The sequence below is a fragment of the Pristis pectinata genome, chromosome 13 (assembly GCF_009764475.1).
Source record: "Pristis pectinata isolate sPriPec2 chromosome 13, sPriPec2.1.pri, whole genome shotgun sequence".
In the NCBI taxonomy this organism is placed as follows: Eukaryota; Metazoa; Chordata; class Chondrichthyes; order Rhinopristiformes; family Pristidae; genus Pristis; species Pristis pectinata.
Genome location: NC_067417.1, coordinates 33,689,709 through 33,702,929, shown reverse-complemented (window position 1 = coordinate 33,702,929; position 13,221 = coordinate 33,689,709). Strand labels below are relative to the sequence as shown.

Genomic DNA, 13,221 nt, shown 5'->3' with positions numbered 1-13,221 from the left:
AGAAGGCTCTTTAAGTAAGGCCATGTGGGTAGAACTAAGTAGTATAAAAGGGGCCATCATTTTGTGGGGTTAACCACAGGCCTGTGGACAGTTAGTGGGGAAAATAGATGCAGATATGCACAGAGAGGTGCAAGGATAAGGTGTGTTGATGAGAGCAGTGTGGTTGATGTAACCTACAGGGACTTCATTACAGTCTTTAACAAAGTCCACATAGGAGACTAATCTCAACGCTTAGAACGCATGGGATCCAAGACAAATTGGATTGATAAAAGGAGGAAGTTATTTACATGATTGGAAGCTTGTGACCAATGGCGGACACAAGGATCAGCACTGGAATCCTTACGATTTGTTATATACGTCAATGATTTGGATGCAAATGTAGGAGGTATGATTATTAAGTAAGCAGATGGCACGAGAATTGGTGGCATTGTTAATACTGAAGGGGGGCAGTATTCGGCTATTGATCAATTGGTAAAATGGACAGAACAATGGCCAACAGAATCTAATCCTGCTGAGTGTAAGGTGATGCATTTTGGGAAGAATAACAAGGCTAGGATATGCACGATGAATGGTAGAGGCCTAGGAGGTATTGAAGAAGAGAGGGACCTTTTGGTCAACAAGGCAGATTCTCCAGTGAAGGGTGTTGGAGAATTCAGTAAACCCGTGCTCCACCACTGGACTCTGATCCTCTACTTTGGAGTGCAGTGGTGGAGCAGAGCTGGTAGAATTTCTGGCACAGCTTGCCCAGCAATTTTGCACTCACATGGGCGTCACAAAGGTAAATGTCAGTAGTTGCAAGACATCTCCCAGCAAGTTCCAACCCATGAGCATTTAGTCTCACAAAACCACTGACAAACAGTGACACTGCAATTGATAAACAAGTAAGTTATAATGAATGGTCAAAACAATCAGCTCCTTTCTGCATTTATGTAATATCTTTAATATACAAAAATGACCTTGGGTACTTTGAGGTACTGGAAATAAAAATGCTGTTATTGGTTTGATTTTAACCACTGAACAATCTAAACATGATTGAGGATGTAACATTATAGATTTTGGGAATAGGCAAGTAAGGTATGATGGCATAGAGGACATGGACAGCAGTGTGCAGAATGAGCTGAAGCCAATGGAAATTGTTTGTTCTTCTTCAGTCCCTATTGGTCTCTTTACTGTGGAAAAGTAAAGAGACCAATGGGGACTAAAGGATGAGATAGATTTCTGCTATTGGATTTAAGTCTCAATTTCTCAGTTGCTGAAGCCTTTTTCATTTGTTACCTCTAGTCTCATCTCCAATAAACTGCTTCCGGTTGGCTGTGGTTATTCTATTCCACTTAAACTTGAGTCTGAACTTCCACTGACCTAGTCCAAATCCTTATAGACTTGTATTCTCAGTCCAGCAACAGCATAATTTTTATGTTCTCGTCCTCTCTTTCAAACCCCCATAGTTCACCCTCGTTATCTCGATAATATTATCCAATGGTACAACCTACTTGTGCTTTTCAAATTGTAGCCTCTTGCCCATCCCTGAATTTAACCATTGGAGCTGTGCCTTCAGCTGCCAAAGCTCCAAGCACTGGAATTTCCTCCCTAAAGCTCTCTGCCTTTGACCATCTAATATTTGCTTATATTATTCAATATTTTGTTTGATAACATTCATGTGAAAGGCCTTGAGACATATGGTACATTAAAGGATGCTTACAATTGCAACTTGTTTGTAACCCAAATGCACATGGAGAATAACCAAGAAAATATGATCACTTCTAAGAGTGGGATAGCCATAACCTGGGAACCTGGACTTAGTGTTGTTCTCTTTTCCAATCCTCCAATTTTCAGTACCTTCATCTACTTCTGCTACCCATATCCTCTCCTAAGCATCCAGAGAACCCTTTTGTTTCAGAAAGAAATTCACTTATGACCCAGCACTCACCTTAGCTATTCAATTACGTTAAAATTAAACACAATTCTCCCATTATTTGGATTGTAAAAGTTTATCACCAACCATGAAATGTTTTATCTAAATTTGTTCATTGGCTGAATTTTTTTTAATGAAGATTTCATGGTACAAAAATTCATATATAATTTTGTCACAAATTAATTGCCTATCTCTGAAACTGAGCCTGCCATTTCTGCTGAATTACCAGCTGAATCACTGCCATGAGGCAAACAGAATGTCACTGTTGATGTTTGTCTGGAGGAACAATATCACCCACCTCACCATTAGTCACCATACAAGGTGGACAGTTCATTCAGTACGTTCACATCTTCAAACATGATTAATATTTTGCCAATTTCTAACCTTTCCAGTTTTACTTTCCATCACAGTGACATTATACTCAGTGATGCCAGAGTGTATTAGAAGAAACTAGATTATAAATGTAGGACTTCCATGTCAGAATGTAGGATAGTAGGGTCATAACCATCTAACTGTCATGCCCCTTGGTAAGTGACTTCTTGTGTAGCTTAATGTAAATGCCAACAATATTAGTCATAGCTTCTGGGAAAAAGTTCCTATTTTGTAAAACTGACTTAAAGCACAATCCCATGCACACGATATAATCCACTGGTGTCAGCTCAATCTCCAGCAGTGCTCGTGAGCAATTAGTTCTGGAAATGGTTGAAGATGGGGCTTTATCCACCGAGCCTCAGTGTTTTTCACTTGGTGTATTGAATGCAGTGGCTCGGGGCAGCGACATGTTCAACACCAGGAGCAAAGTTAAGCGAAGCTTGGCTCGTGCCATAATCAATTGCAGCAATCATGTCGAAACATGGTGACTAACAGAAGGTAAAGAAAGTAAATGGGTTCATGCAATTAGGCAACAGAATTTTACATTGCTAACATTAGCAGTGAAGTTGCATCATTGGTTTTGTTTCTACAAAGAGTTTGTTGATAATAATATTGTAATAATAATAATAGACTTACAGACTGTAATGATTTGTTCCGGTTCATGAAAAGGATGTCCAATCCTTCCACATTCTTTTTCCTTCCTCTTCTCTTTTTAACAATTGGCTGGGCATCCAATAGTATCCCATTTGTACAGTGTCTTGTAATCTGCTGAGAAGCACCTGCTACTGTTGACTTAGGATGAGGGAGCACTGTGGAGATGCTGCCAGGTAAATTGGCATTGAATAACATCGAGGACGACAAGGGAATGGAGCTCCCAGCTCCCAGCAATGATTTTGAGATGTCCACAGCCAATTCCTGACTGCTGTCAGGAGCAGAATACAAATCATGCAGCTGTGCCATATATTGCTGCTGATCTGAAGTTCCTTCTTCGGTCTCAAGAGCTCTCTTCTGACTGAGTCTTTGCTTCTGAAAAGTTAACTTCAATCCACTTTCCTATTAAAACAAATAGTGACAATAAAAATGGTTTTTACAATGAAAGATGTCAAATTTAGCTTTACCAGCTGAAGCCTCATTGTTTGGTAGCTGGAGACTAAAGATGAATTGAATCTGTTTAGATGAATACAAGCACATCACCCAATCGTAGAGTGTATACATTACAAACAATCTTCAAGAAGTTAGGCACAAATAGGTTTTTAAAATTAGGAATATCTTAAAATGTCCAGTTATAACTAGTGATGATATAGGTGAAACAGTAAGATTTTTATTAAATTTGTTAACTTTATGCCAGTAGTTTATGCTTTGACGTTGGTGCCCTTTGTCAAAAGCATCTTCCTCATCCAAATGACCATTCGTTATGTCCAGTTTTAGACAGTGAGCTCTGTCAAAAATAATCGAACTTATGAACTACTTGTGAAGAATTATGAAATATAGTGGAATTACTGAGGGATCAAGACTAAGGGATAATGATAAATTCTTGAGACTTGTATTCTTAATGTTCCTTTTTTTTCTTTGGGAGTTTTTGAAAGATTTTTCTGTTCCACGTCACGTGCCCCAACTGAGAGCAAGTAGAAATGATTCTGCCAATGGGGCTCTATCCTTGACCAGACTGACTTTTCCTTTGACTGGATGAGGAAGTAGTTTTCCTTTGATCATTTGGCTGACGCTGGGAAAGTAATGTGCGGACAGCCCCTTTTTTGGGCTCGCTATATGATGAATATTCCACATTGTAGCAAATAAGCAATCAGCAGGCTCTCCAACAACTGCAGCACTTATCCAATGTAATGATGTCATTCATGATTAGGTTTGCTTATCCATCAGCATTATCCTGGAGTCTCCTGAAATAAAGGACTAATCTCCTGCAGTAATCATGGAAAAGAACTATTGGTGATTTAGAAAAAAATGCAGGTGATGGGAATAAAAGGCTGATTGACACACAGTTGAAAAGTTGTCCATTCAGTCAACAGAGTCTGTTTTCTTATCAAGGCAGTCCACAGTAAGAATGGACATAATGGATGGCCCAAGGTGAGGGTGGGGCAGTTGGAGGTAACATTATAAAGTGCTTACTAAGTCTACAACAGGCAATCCTACTCAAAATCACAGAAACATACTTCACAGGGGGAGGCCATTCATGCTGGGAAAAACTGGACTGTTTTGGTTAATCCCATTTCCCAGTCTTATCCAATGCCTTGTAGGGTATGGTTCTTCAAGCTCATATTTAAAATGATGTAAGGTTAACAAACTGCTTTAAATTATTCATATCAACAGATAGATGTACATTCTGGAAGTTGATGAATAAAAAGACGTATACCTTCCTAAATTTGATGAACACAGTTCTTGAGATGAGGTTTTTAATTATATTGCATTGTACATGAATAGGTCATACCATTTACAATACAGACAAAAATCTGGAGAGTACTTTACTTTTTAAGCTAAAGTTGGTGAAAATCTAATAGAAAATATATGAAGGATTATTGTTTAGAAATAAAGCCACCTGATTCGTAAGTGAAACTTATTCATGCTTTCCACCATAACCCAGAGGCCAAGAAGAGAAATGGGGTTACTTTGTTGAAAATTCAAATAAGTTTTGAAGTTGGGGAGCTTTGAGTATACCTTGTCAGAAGAAGTCAATTGCTGTGCAGATTTTGAAATATTAAAATAATTAACAATTGTGACTGTACACTACTTGTGTTAACAAACAAAGGAGCACCTCCCTTTGCTGGAGAAATCACCAACTTGACACCTGCTTTGGGTCAGATATCTCAACATCAACTGGCTATTGTGATACTGGGCAAAAAGCTGATCATGCTTATTTATTAAGAAAAAGAAAATAAAAGCAGACTTAAAAAGCAGAGATTTTGAAAAAGGAAAACATGGCTTTTTCTGCATTTACTACAACACATCATGCTGTGTCATCAACCTTCAATCAAAACCAGATAGTGTATTGTATTAGATAAGGATCCCTGGATTCAATGCCTACAAACAACAAGAAACCACAAATGCAAAGCATTAAGTAAGCACTATTGCTAGAAAAGCCTTCAGAATTGCAGAGAGAAAAAGCAGAAACAAAGGCTTCAATGGTGTGCATCACAAACACAGCTCACATCTAAATAAATATACTTTAAAATTAATAATGGTTAAAGCACAAAGGAGTAATGTATATAAAGTGTGCGAAGGAAGTAGTTCAGAGTGAAAACGCTGCTGGCAGCCAGATGCGGAGTAGCATGCTGCACACTGCAAAGATCTGCAATTAGAATCAGATCTAACAGTAATAAAAATGAACATACGTCATTGATTTTCACTGTAAACTCCTTTTCTCGCACATGCTTCTTCACCTTTGTGAACTGCGACAAAAGAGAATTATCTTCTTTAACACCCTGGCTTCCTGATGTAACAACAGCAGAATCGCTGAAATCTCCCATGGCAGAAGGGCTATCGAGTAATTTTGTTGTATAAGAAGAGGTCACAGCGTTGTAATCATAACTTCTTCTTGACGGAATCCAATTTCCTTTCAACACTGCATGGCATATGCTGTCAATTCTGTTGATCATTACACGATCCTACATAAAAACAACAAATATCTTTACAAGTTTTCACAACTTCATTCCAAAATAAAACAATCCTGTAAAATGTTAATGTCTTAAATCAGAAACTAAGGCACATGCAGTTTATAACAATGCATGCTGAATCAACCTGAGTGTCAACCTCAAAATGTGGCTGTTGGTTTCAGTGCATACCTTTGGCCAGCAGGAGGCAGCAAACCTATGCCTTTCTTGCAGGAACTGAATATCAGGCTTTCCACTGTCTGGTAGGAAGCTGTCCTGTGTCTCATCGTGTGCAATACTGAGAGACGCTACACTATCTTCATCATAGGGCTTCAAGTGCTGCGGTGCTTTACCTTAAGAGAAAATACAAGTGATTTTGTGTTAAAATAGAGTCTCAAAATAACCCTAATGCTCTCCAGTGCTGATGTCAAGATTAAAAATTGCAAGTTGGCACTTTGTCAACCATGCCAACAGGGACTATACAATTCCACTGATGGGTGATAATATTTATGCCCTGATATTAGCCAGACTTCTCCGCTGTCTTTGATTATTTTCTGCAGCCAAAAGGAAGATGTCTGTGTTCTGCTCAACTATAAATAAGCAAAGATAGTGATTCAATGCTCCTCCTCCCTGATCTGAGGACATAAAATTTACTTCTGTAGCATTACACATTACCTCCACTGTAAAATATTTTGCTCTCCTGTGCCGCAAACGTTTAGATTTTTGTCTTGTATCTTGGCATAACAGAGTAAATGCTGAACAGAAGAAAATCCGCTTTGCAGGTTCAACAACAGTTATATACTGTTAAATGTGAACAATGACCACCTTGAGCAAGAGTTGTGTAATTTCCTATTCTGGCATAGAACTGCCTTGTTCAGTAAGACTGGTGGTTACCCAGTATTAACATTACATCATTGGTACCTTGTATCAGTGAAGGTGACTCTAGACACATAATAAAAAATACTGCATTGGATATATTACTATTTAAGATATATCAATTTTACTGCCAAAATGAAACCAGTTAAAACTGCATCAATAACAGAAGAATTAATAATTGCTCATGTGTATCAGACCTACTTTCCGTGCCTAAATGGTTGTAACAAAATCCTCAGGCATTGACCATATTATTGTGAAACAATAATGGTTACAAAGAAAAACAGACTGTATTGTGCACGTGTTCATATATTTCATATTTGTTCATATACCAAAAAGGCTTCAGGAGTTTTAGTTGGCAGGCATGTCCTATTTAAATTATTCTACTTAACTGAAGGCTATCACATCCAAAACAAAAATCATATCTGAAAGGCTTAAATTTTGCTTACATTAAAAGCAGCAATTCTACATTTCACTTTAATTGTGACTTTTGTCACTTATGCCAACTGAAGCAAGCACTTGGCTGAAGCAGAGGCTTTAACAAGAAGTACTTACTCCCTGCTGCTGTCTGCTTATCATCGCTGTCACTGTCGCTATCATCAGAAGACGATGATGATGATGAGGAGGAGGAGGAGGACGAAGAGGAGGAGGAGGATGAAGAGGACGACGATGAGGAGGAGGAGGAGGATGAAGACTGGGACGAGGAAGACGAAGATGACGATGAAGGTGACGAAGACGAAGAATTGTCCGAGTCCGAGTCCGAGTCAGAGCTTGAATCAGAACGTTGTTGGTTTGTTTTTCGTTTGTTGAGCACTGAGTTTGGTGTAAGGGGCTGAGTCCTTGCTGCGACCATACATCCATCAGGATCAGGGTCCAATTTAATCCCAGTTTTCTTGTCTAATCTGTTCTGCACCTGCAAGCCACCCATGAAATGTTCCGATTTGACTTTACTCTTAACTTCAACGTCCATTGCATCTTCATCATCAGACGAATCTGGTTCCTTCTTGACAACAGCAGTCCTTTCACATCTTACAGTTTCAGTCTCGAGCTGACTTTTTTTGTCCTGCACCTTGGGCAGTAAGTGAAGAGGCGAGGAAGAGGATGGGTACTGATGATGTAGGAGTGGCGTTGAACTTCTAGATCGGGCTATTTTGTTCTGGCTACAGTTTCTTTGGGCTAACATGAAGGAAAGCTCCGAATCACAGAAAATGTGATAATCGGTCTTGCTGACGCCGTGCTTGGCTGCTCCGATGAGTAATTCCTTGTCATGTTTTCCACTCTCCCACCACTCAGGCAGGTCTGGGCCCGGCTGGCACAGTTTTATCCGCTCGTCAAGTTGTGGGTGGCGAAGGACTTGTTCCCGCACTTTTCGGAGTAACTCAATCCGATACAGTGTCCTGGAAGCACGCTCTTCTGTGATAGGTTGTATGAAAATGGGTGGATCGAGAAGTTCTGCAGCAAAACAAAAACATGCTTTTAGCAATTTAATCCCTTGGTTTGAACTGTTGGGTGATTAATTCTAAGCTTCAAAATATCCTCTGCAACAATTTTGTATCATATCTGTGAATTGTACAATTCATTAATTATGATAAACAGCACACCAGCTACTACATAATCTGATGCAATTTACTGCATTCCTCTACAATGCTGCTCTGCTCCCAGTGTTGAAGAGACTGGGGAGGGCTGCCTGCTTGCACTGCCTTTGCTTCCCTTTCTCTCACCGTGGAAGTCAGAGCAAAGCTGGTTTGGGAAACTGTTGGAGCTCCAAAGTTCTGCTGCAAGGAGAGCCGAGACATCACGTTTAACTCTGAATCAGCCAAATGCCGAGACAGTGAAATTCTACTCTGTTCAACTTGGACAAAATAAAATTAACATTGGTTGTTTTGAGTTGCTTCCGAGCACTCTGTCTTTTCAACGACAGGTATGGAAGCAGATGACTCAAGTGCACAGTTCATTGAAAACGGCATCACAGGTAGTGAATAAGGCATTAAGCTCGCTGGCCTTCATCAGTCAGGGCATTGAGTATAGGAGTTGGGATATTATGTAGCAGTTGTATAAGCCACTGATGAGGTTACACTTGGAGTACTGTGTACAGTTTTGGTCACCCTCTTATCAGAGAGATGTGGTTAAACTGGAAAGAGTGCAGAAAAGATGTACGAGGATGTTGCAAGGACCAGAGGGTCTGAGTTATGGGGAGAAGTTGGCCAGGCTAGGTCTTTATTCCTCGGAATGTAGGAGAATGAAGGGCGACCTTATAGAAATGTTTAACATTATGAAAGGCATAGATAAGGTGGACGGTAAGTCTTTTCCCCAGTGTAGGGGAGTCCAAAATTAGGGGGCATAGATTTAGGGTGAGAGGGGAAAGATTTAAAAGGAACCTGAGGGGCAACTTTTTCCACACAGAGGGTGGTGAGTACATGGAATGAGCTGCCAGAGGAAGTGGTTGAGGCAGGTACAATAGCGTCATTTAAGAAGTACGTGGCGGGGTGGTGCTTAGAGGGATATGGGCTGAACACAGGAAATTAGGTCTAGCTGGGTGGGCACTGTGGTCTGCATGGACTGGTTGGGCTGAAGAGCCTATAACTGTGCTGTATTGCTCTACAACTCACTGATAAAACCTTTTGTTATTAATTGAAACTGGTTTGAATCGTCATTTAGCTTCCAATGTATTCTAAATCCCTTTTAAAAACTAATTTGTAATTTTATTGTTGAGAATGAATCACAGTTCTAAAATGACATTGCCTTATTATTGCTAATGAAATAATTCATTGTTAGCTGTACCTTCTTTCTCTTTGGGGGGAAGGCGACAAACTCTTCGACACATGGCAACGAAAGCATAAAGGTACTTCTGCAAACTCTCATCCGTCTTCTTATTCAGCCTGGCTATTGCTCGGAATTTGGTCCAGTCAAATTTTTGCTTGTCTGGATCATAAACAACGCCAAAAGTGGACACAACTCTGTAAAAATCAGCTTCTTCTCGTCTTGTCCACCTGGTAGAAAGGAGATGAATTAGCTGCAGTTCGAACGTGGCCTGAACATGCATCTTAACCATTAATTTTCTTCAATTATTTATTTGTCTTTCTGATAGTGTTTTTATACTAAAATCAAAAACACGAGTCCATTTGCTTATAAAAAGGGAACTCAAATTGTAAAATCTACCAGATCTTAAACAATATGTGGAACATTATATTATTAACTAACTATGTTATGCTTGAAAGTAGATATTCAGGGAAATGAATAGTTCAATCTCTCGGAACTGCTGATGTTTTGGGATTCAGACAAGATCAGCTCCAGGCAGAACCTTCATCAGTGCAGGATTGATGATGAATTGACCAGAGTGCTTCTCTTTCCTTGTCTAGTTCCATCAAGCACCAGGCTCAGAAATTCACTTTTGTTCAAATGCCAGCGAGTTATTTAGTCTTGTGAGCTGTCCATCCCGGTTTACGCCCACAGCATTTCATCACCATGACATGGTTCTGTATGTGCACAAGAGTTTCTCCTCAGTGTGGATGTGGCTTTGAAAGATGAAAGTGCCAGATGAACTGAGTTGGCTTCTGTCTGGTAGCCTTCCGATGAGCCTTTGTAATGGGCAACAGCTGGTACCAAAGTGAATTGTCTTCAGTTTTGACTTCAGGCTTTGATAATGAAAACCACTGAATGTTAAACCTCTCAGAGTGGGCCTGAACTTGGGGGGAAAACACACAGTAACTCATAGCTTCCATGTGCTTACATTCATGGGCGAGAATTCAGAGTAGATGCTAAGAAATGGGCTACTAGAAGCAAAAACAAAATTCTTTACATACATGGCACCAAACTTAATAATGGGAGTAGCAGAGAGAAATATTGAGAGAGATTGCTGCAATATTGCAACAGTGCAAATATTTTTGCCACATTTATATATTTATGCATATTTTGTAGGTTTCAGAACAATTAGTAAATGACTGTAGAGGCATTTATGTTATCTTTATATTTTGTTCCATGTGTTGCTGCAGGTGCACTTTTCTAGGCAAATTCATTCATGGCTTTATGGGTTCAGGAGGTAAGTCACTTCCCTCGGAATACCCAGCCTCTAACCTAAGCCTGTAAATCACAGTACTTATATGGTTTATTGAGTTCCCAATAAGTTTCTGAGCATCAGTGAACAGATAAGTAGTGAGTAATTTGCAACTGATTACACAGGCAACATACTTTCCACTACTTCATTAAAAGCTTCGAACAATGGGGATGGACCGGATTTGTTTAACGTTTTCCACCTTCACAAGTAGATGTTAGCATTGTAGTTGTATTCAAACAGTTTGTCTAGTGGTGCTATCTGAATTACGATATAGAAAAACAACATCTTGCTAGCATGATCAATGGTACACACACCTTTGCTGCTTCTCAATTTTAGCCGCCTCTTTAGCTTTTACAGTATCTGCACACAGTCTTCGTCTCCTGTCCCCTTTTGTTTGGGCTTCCTGTTTAACCTGTTCTCTCTTGTTACTCCGCTGATACGCAGTTACAAGTCGACGCAGGCGGGTTGTTAAGGCGGATGCTGGTGGCCAATAGAGCAGATCACCCTCTCCCAAAGAACCATCTGAAAGGTGAGGGGAAAAAAAACATTTCGGCATCAGTAAAGAGCGAATGTCTAAATGATCCACAGTTACAACAAAAATATTTTCTAATTTTCATCTCACCCGTAATCATTAGATCTCCTGGAGAAGATGCAACATCCTAAAACAGAAAAATTATAGAAAAATTGTTTGGGGCTTTTTTTTCCAAAAAAAATGCTAAATAAGAATTTTACTTGATAAAAATTGTGCCAAACTAATTTTCACTCTTAAGCAATGTTATAGCATTACTGTTAAACAATCAGTTTTGTTTAGGAATAAAAGCATTATTTCATGTACAATGATTTTTTTTAAAAAGAAATATGCACACCTCCAATTCATCCTTGAATAATGGTTGAGTTGGTTTATATTCTGGATCTTCACCATCCCTGTTAGAAAACCCATACATTTGTTAGCAATTATTAGCATTAATACTATTTTCTCAAACTTATAGCAGTGATCAGTACAGAAAAGAAAAAAAGAGATTAAGGTTAAACTGGTCAACATTTTTCTAACACAATAAAACAATTCCATAACCACTAGTGGGTCAGTCAGCGTTATCTGGGCACAAACAAAGGATAGGAAAAGGGGGTCATTAAATTCCTCACATCTCCCAACTATACTCCATCATCACTCAACAATGCATATAGGTCAAGAGGGCCAAACAGTTTCTGCCATTTCTTCCTACATGGAACACTATACAATCCCACCAAACTAACTGTACTCAATGAAGCAAGCAAATCTTATAAGCAAGGTGCCTTATGATGGAAAGAGGACAAGCAATGTTTTAAAATAATTTTAAACCACTTCACCATGTTGACTGAGAGTAACCGTACCCCTCTGCACCATCAGCAAAGGTGTCATTCCCTCTTTGTTCTGCTGCAATTGCTTTCTCATCAGGTTTGCCAACTCTCTCCAAGAAACAGAGTGCTGGGTCATTTCTCATTGTGTTATACTTCTCATAACCTGTGGAAAGATCAAGAATGTGTTAGGAGAGAACAGAGCAGACTATGTGCACCAATATTATATTAAAAAAGAATTAATCCAGAAAAGTGGTCAATTAATTAATTCCAAGCCACGTATATTTCATGGAATTTACAACAAAAACAATTAAAAAGTATGGAAGCAATGTATTTTCCCCAAGTATCTTTTGCAACTCCACTTTATATAAACTTGAGAACTGCCTATACACATGCAAAATCTACTAGTTGAATAGTAGAAACATTTGAAAAAGATCTCAGATCTAAAAGCTTCTGGAAGTTAGCATATTATATAACAATGTTTCAAGAAGATAGCCACCTAAGGTTCTCAGGCCAGCTACAAATGGGCAATACTAAGCTTCGCAAGAATCATTCACTTAAAATTTAGGGTGATTTGATGGCATCCTCTAAAATATCAATCAAAGTGTAAAACAATATATGTATCTCTCTCCATGTGACTGTGTGGCAACAGCCTATTATTAGATTCCAAGTCCGAGTTTATCGTCGCGTGCACAAGTACAATAAGCTACAATGTGACAGTAGCATCACAGGCACGTAGGTGCAGACAACTCACAGAATATAAATTATACATAAAATTATACCACACAATGGAAAAAAAAGTCTGTGCAATAGCAAGACCTTAGTGCAAAAAAAGGACAAAGACGCAATCAAAGGCAAGACCATCACTCACATCCATTTGGAAAATTCCATCGGAATGCTATGGGTAGCCGAGGGAATGTCTGATGTCCTACAAGTTGTTCAACACTGTGCACTCACCATGTTTGAAGACTCCAATGAGCAGTGATTTGTCAGCATCTGTGTCCCACCATTCGGCAGGAATCTCAGACTGTTCAGGCTCAGGAACCCAAATGTCAATCTCACTACACAAGGGA

At 39.2% G+C, this 13,221-nt stretch overlaps 1 protein-coding gene across 10 annotated transcripts in view; it reads right to left on the bottom strand.

The window, feature by feature from the left end:
* Nucleotides 1-13,221, bottom strand: part of chd9 (chromodomain helicase DNA binding protein 9) — a 210,421-nt gene that overhangs the window by 14,839 nt on the left and 182,361 nt on the right. For 5 of the 10 annotated variants that reach the window (XM_052028372.1, XM_052028376.1, XM_052028377.1 and 2 more), the window contains 10 exons: nucleotides 13,106-13,209; nucleotides 12,161-12,314; nucleotides 11,680-11,737; nucleotides 11,436-11,472; nucleotides 11,128-11,335; nucleotides 9,541-9,749; nucleotides 7,315-8,211; nucleotides 6,079-6,239; nucleotides 5,629-5,901; nucleotides 2,921-3,337 (listed from right to left, as the gene is read on the bottom strand). In XM_052028372.1, the coding sequence (XP_051884332.1) occupies nucleotides 2,921-3,337; nucleotides 5,629-5,901; nucleotides 6,079-6,239; nucleotides 7,315-8,211; nucleotides 9,541-9,749; nucleotides 11,128-11,335; nucleotides 11,436-11,472; nucleotides 11,680-11,737; nucleotides 12,161-12,314; nucleotides 13,106-13,209 (2,518 nt within the window). The remainder of the gene's footprint in view (nucleotides 1-2,920; nucleotides 3,338-5,628; nucleotides 5,902-6,078; nucleotides 6,240-7,314; nucleotides 8,212-9,540; nucleotides 9,750-11,127; nucleotides 11,336-11,435; nucleotides 11,473-11,679; nucleotides 11,738-12,160; nucleotides 12,315-13,105; nucleotides 13,210-13,221) is intronic. The other 5 variants (XM_052028373.1, XM_052028381.1, XM_052028380.1 and 2 more) reach the window with 3 other exon arrangements.